At 48.9% G+C, this 18,903-nt stretch overlaps 1 protein-coding gene across 1 annotated transcript in view; it reads left to right on the plus strand.

Moving 5' to 3' along the window:
* Nucleotides 1-16,910, plus strand: part of FRMD6 (FERM domain containing 6) — a 71,326-nt gene extending 54,416 nt beyond the window's left edge. The window contains exons 7-14 of the mRNA XM_067554763.1: nucleotides 133-288; nucleotides 3,311-3,376; nucleotides 5,243-5,311; nucleotides 6,432-6,606; nucleotides 9,079-9,414; nucleotides 10,422-10,553; nucleotides 14,621-14,712; nucleotides 15,838-16,910. Of these exons, the coding sequence (XP_067410864.1) occupies nucleotides 133-288; nucleotides 3,311-3,376; nucleotides 5,243-5,311; nucleotides 6,432-6,606; nucleotides 9,079-9,414; nucleotides 10,422-10,553; nucleotides 14,621-14,712; nucleotides 15,838-16,110 (1,299 nt within the window). The 3' untranslated portion in view covers nucleotides 16,111-16,910. The remainder of the gene's footprint in view (nucleotides 1-132; nucleotides 289-3,310; nucleotides 3,377-5,242; nucleotides 5,312-6,431; nucleotides 6,607-9,078; nucleotides 9,415-10,421; nucleotides 10,554-14,620; nucleotides 14,713-15,837) is intronic.
* The last annotated feature ends 1,993 nt before the right edge of the window (nucleotides 16,911-18,903 follow it).

The raw sequence follows: 18,903 nt of genomic DNA on the forward strand, positions 1-18,903 counted from the left end.
TTATGACCTGACTTTTAAAAAAAGGTTTCTCTTTTCCTGCCTCTCAGAAGCAGCAGGGTAGCCCGTTGCAGGCTGCCGCTTCCCCCCACCAGAGCAGGCACTGAACCGTCTCTCTTGATTTTCCTCAAACAGGTGCTGAGAAAAAGGGGCCGAGAGTATATCTTAAAGCACATTCCCAACATGCACAAAGATCAGTTTGCACTGACGGCCTCCGAAGCCCATCTGAAATACATTAAGGAGGCAGTCCGGCTGGATGATGTCGCTGTTCATTACTACAGATTGTATAAGGTAAGAGAGGGCGGTAAAGCTGTGGTGCAGATGATAGGCTTTTTATTCAACAGGACAGCTGCTGAATAATTTCTAGTGCTGCATTTGAGATGTCACTTGATCATTATCATGGATCAGTCTTAGAGGCAGTGATGCATTTAACTCCAAGAGGCCAGATATGGCAGCTTTTTACAGTAGTTTGATTTTTAAAAGCTAAAAGGAAATGAGATGTAAAGCCGATGGGATGGGTGCCACACAGCATACAAGATTCCCAGGGTAATTCCTCATCCTCCTATGACAAATTTACATTTGTTTCCTCCTGGGAACGAAGCAATTTGTTTGATGCATCCTGATGTTTCGCAAGGCATTTTGCAATCGTCCTCAAATTAAAGAGGAGTTTGTCTTTGCAGAGCAGAATGGCAGCAAACTACAAACACAAATATGATAAATCCCAGCCGTGGACTGAATTATTCGAGAGGACTCTAACACTGTACTATGGAGATGGCATCAGGCTGGAAGTAGCTACGAGATTATTTTTCCATGGTGTTCTCTGTGCTTTAAATGACTAACTTTTGCTCTGCCTTTTTCTAGCTACATGTCTGAAATGCTAGCGCAGCGTGTATTTTACCTCCATGGCTCTCCTTGGTTTTTTCCCCCTGGTGCATTAATAAACATCCCCCAGTTACACTTCAACGGAGGCCGACATTAGCTATGACAGAGCCATTCCTAACACTGCTGTGTTAACACACAAGCCACAATTCTCTTCCTGCTTACGCAGCAGTAAATCAAGAGGGGCTCCATTGAAGTGGATGGATCCAAAGCCAAGTTAAACAATTGTTCTCCTCGGCCCCGATTCAACAAAGCACCGACATGGGTCTAAGCACATACTTAACTTTAAGCAAGTGTTTTGCCGAAATCATGAGTAACTTCACTTAAGTCACTCGGCCTGAACTGTTCAATTTGGTTGGTTCATTTCCCCTCGGGGTGAGTTTTTAAGCCTTTTTATTGGGCTTCTGTTCCAAATCCTCCCCTGGAGCCTACGGCTGCTGACTTCGGTAGGGCTCTGCCACTTGCACCTGCCGTGCAGCTGGCCTTTCTACTTGGAGAAAAGGATTTTTACGAAGATGGGCGGTTTGGGGCAGTTCTCCTCTTGTCAGCATTCTCCTGCCTGAGAGGATCCAGTACCTGTCGATAGTTGGAGCTTTTGAAATCATGACCCAGATTAAGTATGGGTTTTTACGTGCCCGTTTTTGGCTTTTCCATGTGATTATCTAGAGGAGGAAAACCCTTTCCAAATACCCATCTCTGTAACGAATCACAAGTCCTCTGTTCCGAATGCTAGGGACTGTTCCACTGCAAAAGATCTCTTGGCTTGGGGTGAACTCACATCTGAAGCCTTTCGCACTCAGGCACGTGGGTGTGATTATTACCTGATTTTTGCTTTAGGGCTAGATTGTCACCGCCCTGGCATTCCTGTTCCTCCTCCGCTCGGATAGTGACTTCCGCTACTCCCTCTTGGGTGTAAGCAAGCAGGGCGAGTCGGGGCATGGGCGGGGCCCCCACGATGGAATGTTTTTTATTTTTAATTATATTTTATTTGTATGATGATAATTAGGGTTGTGGCTTGCTCCTTCCACCACAGCAAAGGGGAGTTGCAGAGGATCCCAATACCTCGGTCCGCTCCTGGGACATTGTATTGATGCCCTTGCACATTGTAAAGTCACGCTGCAGCCCTGGAGGCTTGTAACAGTAGCGATTCTCAAGCCACGGTCTATGTGAAACCCTTACGGATAATACCAAATAATGACATCGCACACCTTGTTTGCTTGGATGGATAATGCCTAATGTGCCCTGAATTTCCAGGGTAATCATGCATCAGAGACTTCTCCAGACTGGCCTCTGCATTCTACCATTCCCTCCAAGTTTTCATTTAAACATCAGAAAATGGGTTGGTTATCTTTTAACATAAGGACAATTGAGCTTCACTTTTAAAATGTCTTCTACAGAAGTCTAAAGGTTTTTATGGCCCCTTTTCCAGGACTGTCTTTCATTTCAGTCAATTTTCTGTGATTCCTGTTTGTTTGGGGTTTGAGTTGAGAAATCTGCTTAGATTTATTTACATAAAGTGCATGAGACAAACCCAGCAACTGATCTGCGTTTTGAATGGTATAACATCTGAGACTGTGTGTTGTTACTGCACAGCAGATGGAAGCAATTAGAAAAGATACCTACGCAGTAGGAGTCGATTTATTTACTGTAGAGCTTTCAAGCACACCCAGTATTTGGAACAGATGCAGTAGGTTTAAGTGATACAGGAAGTAGTGCGATCTTTGTCTCCAAGTTTCAAAATCTTTCCCTGTAGCAAATGGGAATGCAAAAGTGTTGGTTCAGAAACACAAAGGAATTGGGCTTCGTATATTACTATGGGAATCGAAACTAGAAAATGTTTGGGTGGTTTTCACAGGGCGTGTAATGGAATTCTTGATGAGAGTGCATTCATGCCTGCATCTGAGAATCACAACACTGTCAAAACAAATTGTGTGTCAGAGTGTGTGTGTGTGTGTGTGTGTTTGTGTCAGAGTGTGTGTGTGTGTGTGTGTGTGTGTGTGTGTGTGTGTGAGAGAGAGAGAGAGTGCTATCACTAATTCTAGGCCATGTTCTCTCTTTGACACACACACACTCTTTCTCTCTCACTCGCACACAATTTGTCTGACAGGGCTGTGATTTTTATATCTAGAAATATGGAATCTGTCTGGGTCTGATTTCAGAAGTGCTGAGCACCCGCACCTCCAGTTGCAGTCATTCGGGAGCTGCGGGTGTCCTGTACCACTCAGTGCAGACCCAAATCCTTCTTACCTACCGTGTCCAAGAAATGTGAGCCATCCGCATGCTGCTATTTACCAACACAATGTCACAGTTATTTCCCACAAAACATAGCTTCTGCTACTGCCTTTCTTCTCTTCAGTAATCTACTGTGTGATGTTCACTTTACGTTGAAAAGTATTTACTAAAAACATTGGGGTTTTTTTTTTTTTTTTTTTAGGACAAAAGGGAAATTGAAGCCTCATTAACCCTTGGGTTGACGACGCGAGGGATACAGATCTTTCAGGTACGTCTCTACCGGCCGGTTTACACTACAAATGCTGCGTCAATGCAGCTGCACCAATGTAGCGCTTCTGATACAAACGCTCTAAGCTGACAAGAGAGAGCTTTCCCGCCGGTTTACTAACTCCACCTCCGCGAGAGGCGGAGAGGCTCTCCCGCCCGTATAGCACTGTCTGCATAGTGGGTTACGGTTGGTATAACTACGTTGTGCAGGGGGTGGGGATTTTTCACACCCCTCGGCGATGTAGTTATACCAAAGTAAATGTGTGGTGTGTGTCCATCAGGCCAATTTTTTGCTCTCATTTATGCAGAGGACAATTCACTGAAATCAGGCTGTCTGAAATGAAAACAATGGTACATTTTCCTCACCTGATGACCTCAGATTTCGTGGTCTAGAATTAGTGGCTTTTACTTCGCCAGTGGAAGTTGGCCATTTTGACCCTTGATTATTTTTCAATAATTTCTTTTAAAATCAGAAGTTCCTCAGATACTTTTGAAATTCAACCATCACTCTTTGAGCCTATCAATCATCCCGTAAAAATGAACGATAGCACACTGATTGCACTAGAAATGTGCTAACTGGGCCTTTTACCCAGTGCACCAGGGATTAAACTGGTGATCCCCAGAGCACACAGCACGAGCCGTCACAGTATGAGCTAGCTGAGGTCTGTATCAACTCATGATCTCAGTGGATCAGCACAGAGGGAGACCTGCAACATACACTCACCGGTGGGTGACAGAGACAACTTAGTGTTTTACTCCAGTTGGATTTGTGGGAGACCCAACGTCTTCCTGAGGAAGCTGCAAAAGGGTGTAAATGTCAATTGCTTTTACTCTGTGTGGTGTGAGATGCCGGCTACAGAAAAGTCCTTCAGCAGAATCCTCTTCTCTGAGCTGGTCTTTGGAGCTGTTGGATATTCTGCACTCATTCCAGATGCAGAGTTTCCCCTGATGTCGGTGGGATTGCTAGGTAAGGAATGAATGCAGAATGACCTATGTGCCTCGCAGAGAATTATACTGTTTGGATGGCTTCAGGGAACTTAGAAATCGACGAAACGCTCTTTAAAAATCCAATTCACTGTCAGTGCATTGATGGAAATCTGTCGCCTTTAAATAGGCAAATCATGTATCTCAGGGAGCCTTCTGCAGAATAAGGCCCGCATACAGCAAAGTAATTCTATATTAAGGGTCTCGTTCCACTCCACTCTTTCCATTAACATCAGTGGGAGTTGGATCATGCCCTAAGAACGTAAGCAAAGTAATTAAGGAGATGCTTAAGTGCTGTACCGAAACTCGGCTTTGGGGGAATTAAACGTTTTTGTAATGCCAGGCCCCAGGGGAGCGATTTACGACATCTCAGGCCTGGTCTACGCAAGAGAGTTTTGTTGACCAAAATCCGCTTTAATTGACAAAGCAGAGGCGGTGTGCACACTGCAGTCAACCCCCCGCCGACAAAACTGCCCTGGTTTTTCGACAAAATAAAACCACCTCAACGGGGGGCGCAGGGCTTTTGCCAGCTTTGTTAGCGCAACGCAGTGTCAATGCAGACATTGCATCCTCTCACACCGGCGGTGGGGCTGTCTGCTCCCTATTCTGCCCCTTAGGTCAGTAGAAGCACTCCTGGTGAGGACACACACCACCCACCCAAGCAGGGCAGTGTGGATATCAGCCACCGCTAAAATTATTTTTTAAGTGTAGACAAGGCCTTAGAATAGGTTTCTAAGAAACCCAGGAGAGTGCTTTGATATTTGAGCATGCTGGGGGAAAGAAGTGATCAGCTGTGTTTGCAGCTTCTTCCTAAGTCCTTACAAGTAATGAATCTGTCCCAGGTTTCCTAACTCCCATACTCAGGGTGCCATTTGTTTCACAGAATTTAGATGAAGAAAGACAGTTGCTTTATGACTTCCCCTGGACAAACGTGGGAAAACTTGTATTTGTGGTGAGTACAAAACAAGAAGGGTTCATAACGTATGTAAAGAGAAGTGTCTTTCTTTTTTTAGACCGGTTTCCTCCTGTGTTTCATCAGCTTCCATCCACCTACAAACTGCCTATAACATAAGAACGGCCACACTGGGTCAGACCAAGGGTCCATCTAGTCCAGGATCCTGTCTTCCGACAGTGGCCAAAGCCGGGTGCTTCAGAGGGACTGAACAGAACGGGCAACCAACGAGTGATCCATCCCCTGTCGTCCACTCCCAGCTTCTGCCAGTCAGAGGCTAGGGACACTCAGAGCGTGGGGTTGTGTCCCTGCCCATCTTGGCTCAGAGCCATTGATGGACCCACTCTCCATAATGTAGCTAGTTCTTTTTTTGAACCCCGCTGTCGTTTTGGCCTTCGCAACTTCCCGTGGCAACGGATCCTTAGGAGTAAAGGGGGAAATATTCCGTTCCGAGTAGCTCACCTGTTTGTTTCCTTTAGATCATTACAACTAAAGCATCCAAAGGCTGATGCAGGTCGGGGTCTTGTTAAACAAGGGCCCTGCTTTGATTGCAATCAGCAGGAAAGCTCCCATTCATGTCAAGGGGAGCAGAGCTGCTGCTAGACCGATTCATAGATTTTTAAGCCCAGAAGAGACCATTCAAATCCCCTGGTCTAACCACCTGCCTACCACCAGCCATTGAGCAGAGTTTGCTTATTAAAATGTGTTAATGCGTCTGTCTGTCCTGACATTGAAGAGTCTCACACACGTACATCTTCTCTTCCCCACCCCCGTGCGACTGAGTGATGATCTGACGCCAAACCTCCGGCCCGTTTGTGCAATGGGACCATACTGACGCTGGGCGTGTATTTTGTGTAAGGCACGGCAAACCCTGTGTGTTTCCTACCTCCGACTCCAGAATGCAGTGAGACAATGCGCCCGGGGGGGGGGGGGGGGGAGCTTCAAGGATCCTTCTTAAATAGAGCAAACTTCCGCTGGTTCCTAGAAGCTCCCTTTACCTTTCCCCAGTGAACTGCAGGAAGGGGGAGTCTGTCTGTCTGTCTGTGTATCCGTGGCTAGACGCCTCCACTTACAGAGCTTTGCCGTGCAGATATTGATATTTCCTCCTTGTTCCGCACAGGGGAAGAAGTTTGAGATTTTGCCGGACGGTTTGCCCTCAGCCAGGAAACTCATCTACTACACGGGCTGCCCCTTGCGCTCCAGGCATCTCCTGCAACTTCTCAGCAATAGCCACCGTCTCTATATGAATCTGCAGCCGGTCCTGCGGCAGGTCAGGAAGCTAGAGGAGAATGAAGGTACTTGGCCGTGTTTTAATCTGGCTATGCTGGGTTTACCGCTCCCCCCCGCCCGCAGCCCACGACCTCTGATCTGGCTGGAGCAGTTGTCTAGGCTGGGTGGAGAAAGGCGATTCCAGGTCGCGCAGGGTTTTAGTGTTTTGGTTTCCTTCCACTTAGGAAGGAAAACCAAAGATTTTCAAAATCCTCCCTGAAAGGGGACGGAGCCCTGGGGCAGTTTGCCTGGGGGGGCAGCCTCAGAGCCCGGCGGTCCTTCAGCCCCGGGACGGTCTGCCTGGCGGGCAGCCTCGGCGCTGCAGACCCTTCCCGGCGTTCCCGCCGGCTCTTGGGTGCCCGTGTGAGAAACATTCTGATTTCACCAAATCCGATGAAAACTGCATTTCGACCGTCGGCCCCTTTCCTAGCAGCCCTACTGCCGGCCAGGCCACGGTTTTGTCCAACGCTTCCTCCGGCTCTAGTGATGGCTAGTGTCCAAGCCTGGCTGCTAAACTCTTTTAGGCAGAGGAAGCTGCTCCAGGTAGCTGAAAGCAGCCTCTCTGCGCTCCCTTCTCCCCGGGGGGTTCATTCTATCGCGCTGTTAGCACGCAGTCTGTCTGTGGCGTGTCGCTGCTCGTTCCCAAGACCACCCGGCCTTCTCAGGCCCCTCTGATCTCTCCAGCGCCTGTGCGCTGCTATCTCCGCCCTGGGCTGGCATTTTACAGACAGCAGCGTTTAAAAACCCCCTCGAAACGCACCAATTCCTAGCGACAAGCCGGGGAAGCGATTGCGGGAAATGGAAGAGAAGGTGACCAGTCCCCCGGCAGGACTGAATCGGCAGAGCCAGGGCCTGGCATCTGCTTCTGCAGCACCCATGCAGCTCCCCACGCTCTGGGCACCGGCGGGCCCAGCTTGTCTTACACTTGCAGTTTCCTGCTCTGGCTCACGTGCCGTGTGGTTCGTGTGCACGCGTTCCCGCCCGCGCGGGGAGGAGGGACTTAGACTGTGGGTTCAGCGGGGGGCTCCCCGGCTTGCTGGGCCGGGCAGCTCTCCACTTCCTTGTGCTCTTCAGATCGGGGAAAGTTTCAGCTCTTGCTGTTACTGTCAAAGGGGCAAAACCTCTCCACGTGAGGACCAAAGCCAGGCGGAAATGCCGTCTCCCCACTGCGCCATGGGGCTGGAACGTGCAGAGGGATTCTGGAGCCTGTGACGGAGCTCAGACTCCATGGTGATGGGCACGGTCGAGGAGAACCTGGAGGCAGAGCTGAGACTTCGCTGGGAGAGTGAGGGAGCATAGCCAGTGGGTCTATGTACAGTGTGGCTCATCTGAGTCCCCAAGCCCTGGGTTATTGGGGGGGGGGATCAGAGACCTGCTGCCCCTCTGTACCCCATGGCCGGTTTGCACAGCAGGTAGACCGTACCCCGGTTTCCCTGGACTCCGTGCTGTGTGCAGGATGGGAGAGAACCGTGTATGGACGTGCAAGAATCTTGGCCATTCTGTGCATAGCAGCACCCAGTCCCGTTAGCAGCTCCAGCATGAGAAAGGCAGCTCCTTGCCCTGGCCTGAGTTCCCCGGTGCGCTCTCCGCTCTGCCCGTGGCTCGCCGCGTTGTTTCTTTACAAGCAGCTCCCGTGGAAGGCAGCCGGACGAGGAGCTGGGCTTTTCCCTCAAACTTGTCCTGCCTTCAGTTTCCACCAGCCTGAAATAACTTCCACGCTGCGGTACCACGAGAAACCGCTTCCCTCTCCGTCCGGGGGGGGCTCTCGGCGGATCCAGCGTTGGACTGGGTGTTGCCGGTCACAGCCCGGCCTGCCGCTCGCTTGCATCAGGAATGTAAACCTGTGCGCCCTGGCGTGCGTGGGTCGAGCTGTGCGATAAGCTGGCCGCGGGCAGGTGCCGGCCGGCTGATAAGGCCCCAGGCCAGCGGAGGAGTCAGGAGGAGGCTCTGTGCTGTGATAAACGCAACCCTAACGAGCTAGCTACGCTGCATTGACGGGGCCTGACTGGGTGCCAATGCACTGGGGGGGCGGTACTCTGCATGGTCCTGTTCAGATGGTGTTTCACGGGGTGGGGGGAGCTGACCCTTGTGCTGCCTGCCCCAGGGTAGCCTGTAACTACCGGGGGGCTCAGGCCCTGCCGGAGGGGAGATATCAGAATCCAGCCTGCAGAGGGAGGGCTCCCGCCACCACGTGTGGGGCAGCCTCTCCCCACTTGTGTGCTCAGCTGGTTGCTCCTGGGTGGCGAGGGGTACCCTGCAGCCTGCTCTGTCTGTCTGGCAGGGGGCTGTCCCTGCACTGCGGAGAGCACAGGAGCTGCGGGGCTGCCTACCAGCTGCACGGCGGCAGAAGACCCCCAAGGGGGCAGGACAGGAAAAAGCAACTTTTCCCCCCGGCCCAATCTGGCCCAGAATCCGTGTGCGTCCCGGGAGCGTTGGTAGCCTGCGCAGCCAGCCGGGCTCCCCTGGGGGAATGACCGAGCTGCTGCTTTGCCTTGCAGAGAAGAAGCAGTACCGGGAGTCTTACATCAGCGACACCGTGGACCTGGACTTGGACCAGCTGGAAAAACGTTCCCGAGCCAGCGGGAGCAGCGCGGGCAGCGTCAAGCACAAGCGCCTCTCGCGGCATTCCACCACCAGCCACGGCAGCTCCCACACCTCCGGCATCGAGGCGGACCCCAAGCCCAGGGAGCTGGGGCCGGAGGACAGCTTCCTGGGCCCCGCCGTCCACCGCAAACTGAAAACCTGCAGCTCCATGACCAGCCACGGCAGCTCCCACACCTCCGGGGTGGAGAGCGGCGGGAAGGACCGGCTCGAGGAGGACTCCCAGGATGATGGTAAGGCACGCGGCTGGTCCTGCCGGGCTACCGTTTCTTCCACTCGCTGGGCAGGCGGTCGCATTGACTGCAAAAAACCAGCAGCCGGACCATGGGGGTTCTAGCCCTCCATCCGCGCAGAGCTTGGTGACTAAAGTAACCCACGCGGCGGAAGGAAAGGCGGGGACGCTGCGGGCAGTGCAAACGCTTTCCGTGCTGTCCATCGTCCTCATCGGGCTGGGAGCCTCGCCTGAAATTGCGGGCGCGGCTGCTCGAGAGACGGCGAACGGTGGGGGGAAAAGAATCAGGGGCTGCGCGGTGAGAATCCTGAGCTCCACCGTGGCGTCCCAGCAGAAGCAGCCGCGGCGCTGAATGTTGCTGGAGCGCGGGCCAAAGGCAGCGGGGAGGCAAATGCTTTCCCTCTGCGTGTCGCGCCCCCAGGCATCCCTTTCCAGCCAGTCACAAGGTGGGTCACCGGGCCTCTGGGGGTCCGTCCACACTGCAGCAGGGGGGTGGGGTGTTCCCGGCATGGGTAGACAGACATGCGAGCAGGGCTGAAGCCCATGCACTAAAAATAGCAGTGTGGACGTTGTGGCCCGGGTGGTAGCCTGGGCTAGGCCCCAGGGCTCGAATCCAGGGGGTTGGATGGCCGCGCTGCTATTTTTAGCACGCCATCTTGAGCTGAGCTAGTGTGTGTCTGTCTGCCCGGGCTAGGAACAGCACCTCCCAGCTGCAGTGTAGACTTATACTGGGCTACCCATGTGGCTTAGACCCATAGGTGCTACCGTAATACATATAATAGAGGATGATCATTTTCTCAAGCATTTCCGCACTCATGTGACTTGCATTCAGTGCTGCTTTTTAGGACTCTGCAGCTGCAATAGACTCAAGAATTGGCTTTACGTGGCAGCTGCTGGCCAATAGGGACAAATCCTTGTATAGCAGAAAGAGCCGCCTGATTTTTTTATTTTACAGACGCTCTTTCCATGTTAGAAAACCTTTAATCTTTTCTTCTTCTTCTGCTTCAGAAATAGAAATGCTGGTCGATGACCCCCGAGAGCTGGAGCAGACGATCGAGACGCCCCTGGAAGTTAGCCCGGACATGTGCATCTACATCACTGAGGATATGCTGACATCACGGAAGTTTAACGGACACTCAGGTAACATGCCATGGGGAAGATACTTGACGTTGCTCTCTGTGGTGCCGTGTGAAATCACTAAGAGCACGTAAACACAAGTGCTGGAGAGGAGAAGCAATACAGAAAAGGGTCCCCTTGTCAAATGCCACAACAGAACTGGGATCCAATTTTTCATGAGATCAGATCCCCACGAATGTACCTTTTGGCGTGAGATAAAAGCACAAAGTGGGACATTCTGCTAGATTGCTTTGGAGGGAAGAAAAGTCAATAGCAGACTTTCCAGCACCCTTGATCTCCTTTGTTTTGTGGGATGGCATTGGGTTAGATTGTGCAAATTCTAGTTTTAATTTTGAGGAAGGTGAAACTTGCTTAAAGAAACCACTCAGGGGACCAGCAACAAAGAGTTTGCACAGCAGCAATGGGTCACACTACAGATAAATGAACCTGTACTGGTGATGCTTTAAGATAAGGGATTGCCAGGAAGGGCAGAATCTTAAAAGCACGTTTCACTCCAGGAAATATCCATCGCTTTTTATCAATATATCAAAGGTGAAATTCACTCCTCTGGAGGGGCTAGCAGAAATCCTGTACACCGCATTACTTCAGCCCCACCTAATCCCTCCAAATAAAACCTTATGCACACAGGTGAATTTCATACAAAGTGAAAATAGACACACTGAGCCAGATCCAGCCTTGATGTAGGTGTGTGTCTTCTTTGGAGTTGAGCACACTTACACAAGGCAGAATTTGGCCTAGCAGGTCTTCATCAGTCACAAAATTCAGGCAGTCACAATTGTTCTTAAGTCCAAGAGTTAAGAAGCACAACATGTCATATCTTCATCACTGCATGCATGCACTTGCCCAGCTGTTTTTCATGCCCAGTTTCAGTGTGGTTTCAGCACCTGTGTGCAGATGGCCTGTTTCATATCTTCCTGGTTATATGGGCACGCGATTCACCATTGTGCCGTCGCAGTAACTGTGTAGCTGCACATATCCAGAGCTATCCGGGCAAATCTGACCCGTTGACTTATGTAAAATGGGTTCTTAGGTGATCTAATTGATTGAACCAAAGGCTCTTTGTTTGGAGGATTTTACATTTCTATCAACCATTCCCATTTTGAAGGACACCATCAACTTGAAACCTAGACCATTTCCAAAGTTAGCTGGAAATAGATTCAGGTTCTGCACCTGCCCTGGGGGGGTCTCTGGCAATGGTTGAAGTTCTGCAATCCCATTTTCCTTTCATTAAATGGGGTTTTCACTGCCTTGTTGCTGGGTGACAAACCCCCAATTAAACGGAAATTGACCCACTCCCCAGGAGAAGTGGTGAAATTGACTCTGTGCACAAGGGAAAGCTGCTAACGCCACAAACTGGGAAGAAACAAACCAATCTCTCTAGTCTGTTGTGGTTATAGCAACGGTAGGTGTTGCTCATCACAATAGCAGGTGAAACCTTGTCCGACCAAGTAGTGCTTTGTTTCTAAATATCCCTTTACTCTCTTGATTCGTGGGAGATTAAAACCCGTTCTAAGTATCCCTGCATTGCCCTTCCTTCTTTCACCTAGAAAATAGAACCTCTCTTGTACATGGCGCTGTTGAACTGACTTAGATGGTGGTTTTGGCTCTCTCCAAACAAAGATATTTTGACACATTTTGTTCCCATTTTCATAGTGTCTTTACGTGGCCTCCCTTCCCCTTCAGCGTTGCATTCTGTGCTGCTACAGGACTTGATCCCTTCAGCACTGCTCTCCCTGTGGGGCTCGCTGCTGTTTCAGCGGCTCTTTGTAAGATGAGGGTCACCCTGCCCTCTGTATAGACATGGGGTTCCCAACCCGTGGCCCCAAGGGTCTTTCAAAGTGACCCGCAGCTCCCCTCCCGCTGGCTGCAGAAGGGAGCCTCTGTCTAAAGACCCAGGCGGAGCGCGTTGCCGCGGGGTTACAAGACCGGTGCAGGCTTCTTGCTGTAGCCAAAGGGACGGGAGATCAGCACTGCCCTGCCCCTGGCTGTAGCCGGGAGCATGGCAAAGCGCTCCGCCTGGATCCCTAGGCGCTGGGGTCCCTGCTGGAGCCAGAGGGAGGGGAGCACTGATCTGTCCCCCTGGCTGCAGAAGGGACCCACTGCCCAGGGACCCAGGTGGAGCACACAGGGCTACAGGATGCATGTGGTTTCCCTGCTGCAGCCAGGGGGATGGGAGACGTCTGGCTTGGGGAAGGCGGGCAAAGGAGGAGAAGAAGCTGCTGGCAGAGCAGCCAGGACCCACCGTGGTTGAGGAGAGCGGCAGGACTCTAAAAATCAGTGCCTTCCGGTTTGACCTGCACTTCGCAGCCCACCCACCGTGACTTATCTGCCAGGCCAGGTGCGTCAGCGTGTGGTGACAGTCACTCATCTACACGAGTGCTTTGCCTGCGAGTGTGCGACACACTGGGAGTCATTTGTAGGTGTAAAATAGTGACTGTAACAGTGAGCACAGCAGCATCACAACGTTTCCTTTACGCGTGTGGTGATTCGCCGCCCTTAGCGGTGCGTACGGCAGTACGGTTTTTATGCGTTGATAAACTGGTGGCCCTTCAGGGTTGTAAACATGATATTTGTGGCCCTCGAGCCAGAAAGGCTGGGAGCCCTGGGTATAGACTGTGTCCGTGAACTGGTGCGACACGCTGTGGCACTGACCAGGCATGCCGGGTTCTGTGCTTCAGACTTCCACAGCGCACCCAGGAATAGGAATTTCGAAGTACTAACGACATTTCAGCTTCCGACGGGCTGAGGGGGTTATGGAGAGAGTTTATAGCCGCTAAATGCTGGGTAGCTCGGATGGTCCCCGTAACACCTGGTGCATTCTTAAGGTGAGAAAACTGAGGTTTGTCGTTCTGGCACTGGAACGACAGAGGAATTAACACCGTCAGCCCATCAGCATAGAAACATATGGGGCCAGCCGGTGTAAATCAGTGAAGCTGTGATGGAGTCTCCTGGCGCTGTCATCCCAGCTTTCTCCCTCAGTCACAGGCCGGGTATAAACCCCGGGGGGGGGGGGAACCTAGACCACAGTGAAGTCCACGGCAAAACCTCTGCCAGCCTCAGTGGAGCCCTTCGCCCCCCGGCTCTGTCGGAGTATCAGTATGGTGCCAGAACGACAGAGGATCATTCCGTCACTCTCTCACTTCAGGAACGCACGAGATATTATGGCTGCGTTGAATTGGTGACTTCCCTGGAGCCGCCCCCAGAAACGTCTTGGTCTGACTGCCAGTCTGACTGCCACTGGGAATTCTGGACTGACGATCTGAGGGCCCACGTTACTTCTCTGGGTTATTTCTAAGTGAATTTTACAATGGGCTTAGAGCTCGTTGTGTGGATGAGACGCAATACCGCAAAGGGGAGTTTACACTCCTGGAAAGCCAAATTGTAACTGGCTTCATTTACACTTTGAATAGGAGTTTGTTTACAAAAAAAAACCAGACTCCGTTTCAATTATCTCCGCGTTTGACTGCGGCTGCAGAAGCGACTCCAGGAGCCAGATTCAGAGGCAAGGACTATGGTAGACTCTTTACACGTAATTTCTCATCGTGTTTTTAAATCCTCTCTGCTCCGCCGATGGGAGTCTGACCTGCTGACGAGCTGGAGAAAGATGCAAGTTTAAAGCGGGGTGGGAACAACCTCAACTTCTTCCATCTTTCTCGTGGCCCGTTAGCGTGTAACTTACCACTGCTTGGACTTACACGCGGTGCCGTAATGTGTGGAAGCAGAGGAGTCGCAGTTGAATGTCAAGGGATCTAGCGTACACAGCACCTCTGAGTTTGGTCCTGTGTGTCTGAGGGAGGTTAAACTGGCGTAACATAGAGGTGGAAGAGACACCAGTGCAGCCTCCCTCTAGGCTGTCTGGTCTTCTGAATGTGGCCCCAAGTAACTAAAGAGGGTCGTTTTCGATGTGGCAAAATTTTGAGACCAAGCATTTTCAGCTGGCTACTGCAGAATTTTAAATGTGGCTTCCTTAAGGTAACTTAACCAGGCAGCAACTTATCCTAGCAACCCAGAAGCTGACCCTAAATAACTCCCGACTTTAGATCTGCTTCTTTCCTTGTTTCCTAATGCAGGGTTAATCGTGAAGGAAGTAAGTTCGTCCACATCCAGCTCTTCTGAAACGGTGGTCAAACTTCGCGGTCAAAGCAGCGACTCATTGCCACAGGTATGTCCGGGCATGGAGACTTCAGAAATAGGGTTTGACGTAAAGCAAACGTCACGCCTTGATTAGACATGGACAAACCAGTCTGGAGGGGGGAATAAAAAAAGGACTGTCCACTTTCTTGCTGCAAATTCATATAGAAATTCTTTGAGTTTGAGTAAATGTTAGCTTGTGGAGGTGAAAAAAAAATTATTTTTTTTGCAAACTTGGGCCTTTGAAAGCAGACAGTATGGGGGCCTTTTTTACACTGCATTTCTCACCCCGTCAGAAACAGGGAATGCCGGAACTCTTACAAGAACATCAGATTAACTCTTCAGATCCCAGAGATGTTCACAGTTTGAGGGGGAAAAAATCCAATTTTCACCTGTTTTATCCAAACCAAACCCACGGCCCTTCTGAGGTGACTCACCGCTAATCTTGATCGCACATGATAGCCACTGTCCCAGTGGTGACTGTTGGTATATTACAATGCCTGTGAAAGTTCCCTTTGTCCAGAGACATACAGCACCATGGACTTCAGATCCCAGCATCACCCATATCTTGCTTTCACTTTGTCAGGAGGGAAGATTCCAAGTAACAAGCAATGTAGCTACCCTGGGAATGTCACGTTCCACTCTAGTATAGACATGCCAATTCACAGAGCCTCATCTGGCTGATTTGCTCTCCTGAGTGACTGTACCAGACCAAGTTTTCACAGATCTCCTTTGTCTAGAGACAGGTCCAAACCAAAATCCCAGATCTAGGGGTTATTTGAAATCGGACCCCACATCTGGATTTGAATGGGAGAGATGGCCACTGTCTTTATAAAGAGTCTAAACAAAACCTGGTTTCAAAACTGCTACGGTGAGATCTTGACCTTAATGAAGTCAATGTGGGTTGTGCCAGTGACTTTAGTAGGGTCAGAATTTGACCCCTGAATCTCACTGACTTTCAGTGGGAGTTAAGCACCTAACAATCTCCCCCCCAATCGCATTCACCGTATCTCTGAATGCATATATAACATGTGAGTTATCTTTAGGGCGAGCAAAGAACTTCAGTTGCATAATGGAGCCGTCTGGCTGTCGTATCAGGTGCTCCAGTGATGTAATTTTTAACGCGCCTGCTGTTGTAACCTTCTATTTTGTACAGACCGTTTGTAGAAAACCAAAGACTTCCACGGACCGGCACAGCTTAAGCCTGGATGACATCCGGCTTTACCAAAAAGACTTCTTACAGCTGGCAGACACTGCTCAGAGCTACACGTTTGGCTGTGGCCATGAACTGGATGAAGAAGGCCTCTATTGTAACGGCTGCTTGGCTCAGCAGTGTATCAATATCCAAGAAACTTTCCCAGTCAAAAGAACGAGCAAATACTTCTCTTTGGATCTGACCCATGATGAAGTTCCAGAGTTCGTTGTTTAAGTTCCACAGCTGTATTGCAGCAGGACTGGCTGACTGCGCTATTAGAAAGACTTCAGATCTATTGGTGTTTCCTTGAAATGTGTCTGGTGCCATATGGTTTTTTCTCCCTACACACCTAGCTCTTTGCTACTACAAATCAAGGCCTTGCATAGCATTGCACTTTGAGTAATACCCACGCAGTAGGGATGGAGATTGTGTGGCATGACAGAACCCTGTCTGAGTTAGTCAGTCAGAGAAAGAGAGAGAGTTTGTTTCTCACTTGGAAATAGTTTGTGCAAAACACTGATTCTGATTTCAGTTTGGAGAAGCACAACATAGTTTCTTTATTTAACCAATAATCCTAACTTTTATTCCTGTGTCATGAAAGCTCTCGAGTCTGGTGGGGTTTGGTTGGGGGTCTTTTTGGTTTGGGGAGGGAGGTTGGTTTGTTTTTTTCCTAAAGATGCCATCACCTCTTGTTGTATAGCCATTGCTTTGGCTTCTTTAGACGCTAAAAAGAAAATGTCAGTCTCTTTTCGTTGTGTTCTGTCAAGCCAAAGAAATGTAAATATCCTAAATGCCAGTATCAAGAAGACGAGATGTAAGCAATAACTAGACAAGAAACTCTATGCATGTTTATAACACCTTGGAAAACGGCAAGTTAAATTGCAGTTGACATATTGTTGTGATCCCATTTCTTCCAAAAATTGACTTGGAAATATAGTTCCAAACAGATCTTTTGTTCAGCATTTTGTAGAGTTTACAAAAATCAGAGTGATGTTACACAGGAACTTAGAAAGCTTCCGCAACTTTTTTTTTTTTTTTAAAGAAAAATGAAAAATAACAGATCTATAATGATGTAGCAATAATGTTTTCTGACCAAAGTACCTTAAATATATATAGTATACATATATAAATATATAGAAGTATGTATGTTTATATATGTTTGGATCTTTAGAGACCCTTTTAATTTTTGTTCTTAAATACTTTTTATACAAAGAATATGCTTCCTTCCTTTAATGATACATATAGACAATCATTTTTGTTTTTGTAAGCACTAACCTTCTGGAAGGTGAAAAATATAAGCTTTCCTGTTGAGAATAATATGTATGCAACTGCATTGTAAGAATGACTGTTTTCAGTTCGCATAGTTTTGTTCTGATTTTAAACAAGGCTTTTCATGCATCTGTAAATCCTTCATAATTTGAATAGTTCTGATGAAAGGATGAAGGTGCTCTAGCAGAAATGCAACAGGTGCAGTTTTCGAGGTCGAGTGTCCTAAACGAAATTAAAATGAACAGGTATTGTGATATTTCACCATCGGTGAAAATGGGGTAAAGCGTTACAGCAACTAATATTTACAGCACAATGCTTTTTTTTTAAATGAATATCTTTAATTAGGGATTTAGTATTTTACAGCCATAGTTTACCATATTTTGATATATCCTATTTTTAACTGGAACCTTTTCTTAACAAAATGTTATTTTATAAATCAGGAGTGTGATATTTTTATAAGAAATGCGGGTGTGTTTTTGGTAACAAAAAGGACTTTAGATTTTCGGTACAAGGCAACGTAATCAGTGTTATTGCTGTATGGGAGACAGTATTATAGAGCAAATAACGAACACTGCAAAATTTGTTACAGCATCGCTGCTTCAGACGTTTTTGCTAGGAAATGGGCCCAATTTTCCACAGACGCTGGCTGCATTGCATCAGTCTGCTGCCGAGTTTATGATGGCTTTATGTTGTCAGAGTGGGGCAAAGCATTCACAGCAGACCGGTGCATTTTGCCCATTATGTATAATATTAGTGTTTGCATTGTGTGTAAGATATATAGCCAAATACTGCCGTGGTACTGCCTAGCCAGTGCAGGGAGAGCGAGCAGTGAGGCCTGCGGGCACATCAATAGGGGGACAGAGTTTGATGGCACACAGCACCCCGCATTGCAGTGGAGCTGTGCAATAGGCTCTCCCACCAACTGCTAGCTAATGCTTCCCGTGGGTGATGAGAGACGCCCGGATTAACTATGGAGCTAGTCTTGCACCGCTATCCTCTAGATCATCCCTGGTGCCCAAACTCTGTCCTAGCCTCTCTGGGTAGCAAGGGAGAGGTTCTGCATCAGCTGAAAAGCGGTTTTCCCTTTCATGTCGGCCCAAGCCCAAAGCGAGATATAACTCTGCTGTGTGTACAGTCTCCGAGCCTTAAAAGTCCGCCTTCCTAGCATCTAGATCCTAGTATCTTCCCTCTCTAGACAGTAGCATTGAGTTCCTGTACAAAAGATGATCCCCTCTTGCAACACAGGTGAAGTTTTCAAGGTTCTAGGATTGCATCTCTGGAAACGACCAGAGATATATATGTGGATGTGTTTACGATATATATACTATCTATTTACACACACATATCATATATATACACACACACACACACCATATAAACATATCAAATATACAGATGTATCACATTGCAGTTATCAGAATTAAACTGGCAAAAATGGAAAGGAAAAGTTATTCTGAAGTCATAGGGTCAGATTTATATTTTTTTCCTTGCCAACTGGTTTGATAAGCCAAAGTTTCTGTGCTCAAAAGGATTGTACAACATACCTGCTGACGTATCAGTTGATTCCCCAGCAGCGAGGTACAATATGTAAGGTTGCCCTTCTGCCCATCTTCATGTGTGCATTGTTGGCAGACCTGTTTTCCTTTCAATGGCCTGTGCTACAAGTTGGTCTAACCATGGCCAAACGGAAAGTTGTAAAGCACCGATACTATTTAAAAGACCCCGACAGGACCCTCTTTGTTCTCGTTATTTATTTTG

Source organism: Emydura macquarii, unplaced genomic scaffold (genome assembly GCF_026122565.2).
Source record: "Emydura macquarii macquarii isolate MOO-44397 ecotype Brisbane River unplaced genomic scaffold, CSIRO-AGI_Emac_v2 contig_1551, whole genome shotgun sequence".
In the NCBI taxonomy this organism is placed as follows: domain Eukaryota; kingdom Metazoa; phylum Chordata; order Testudines; family Chelidae; genus Emydura; species Emydura macquarii.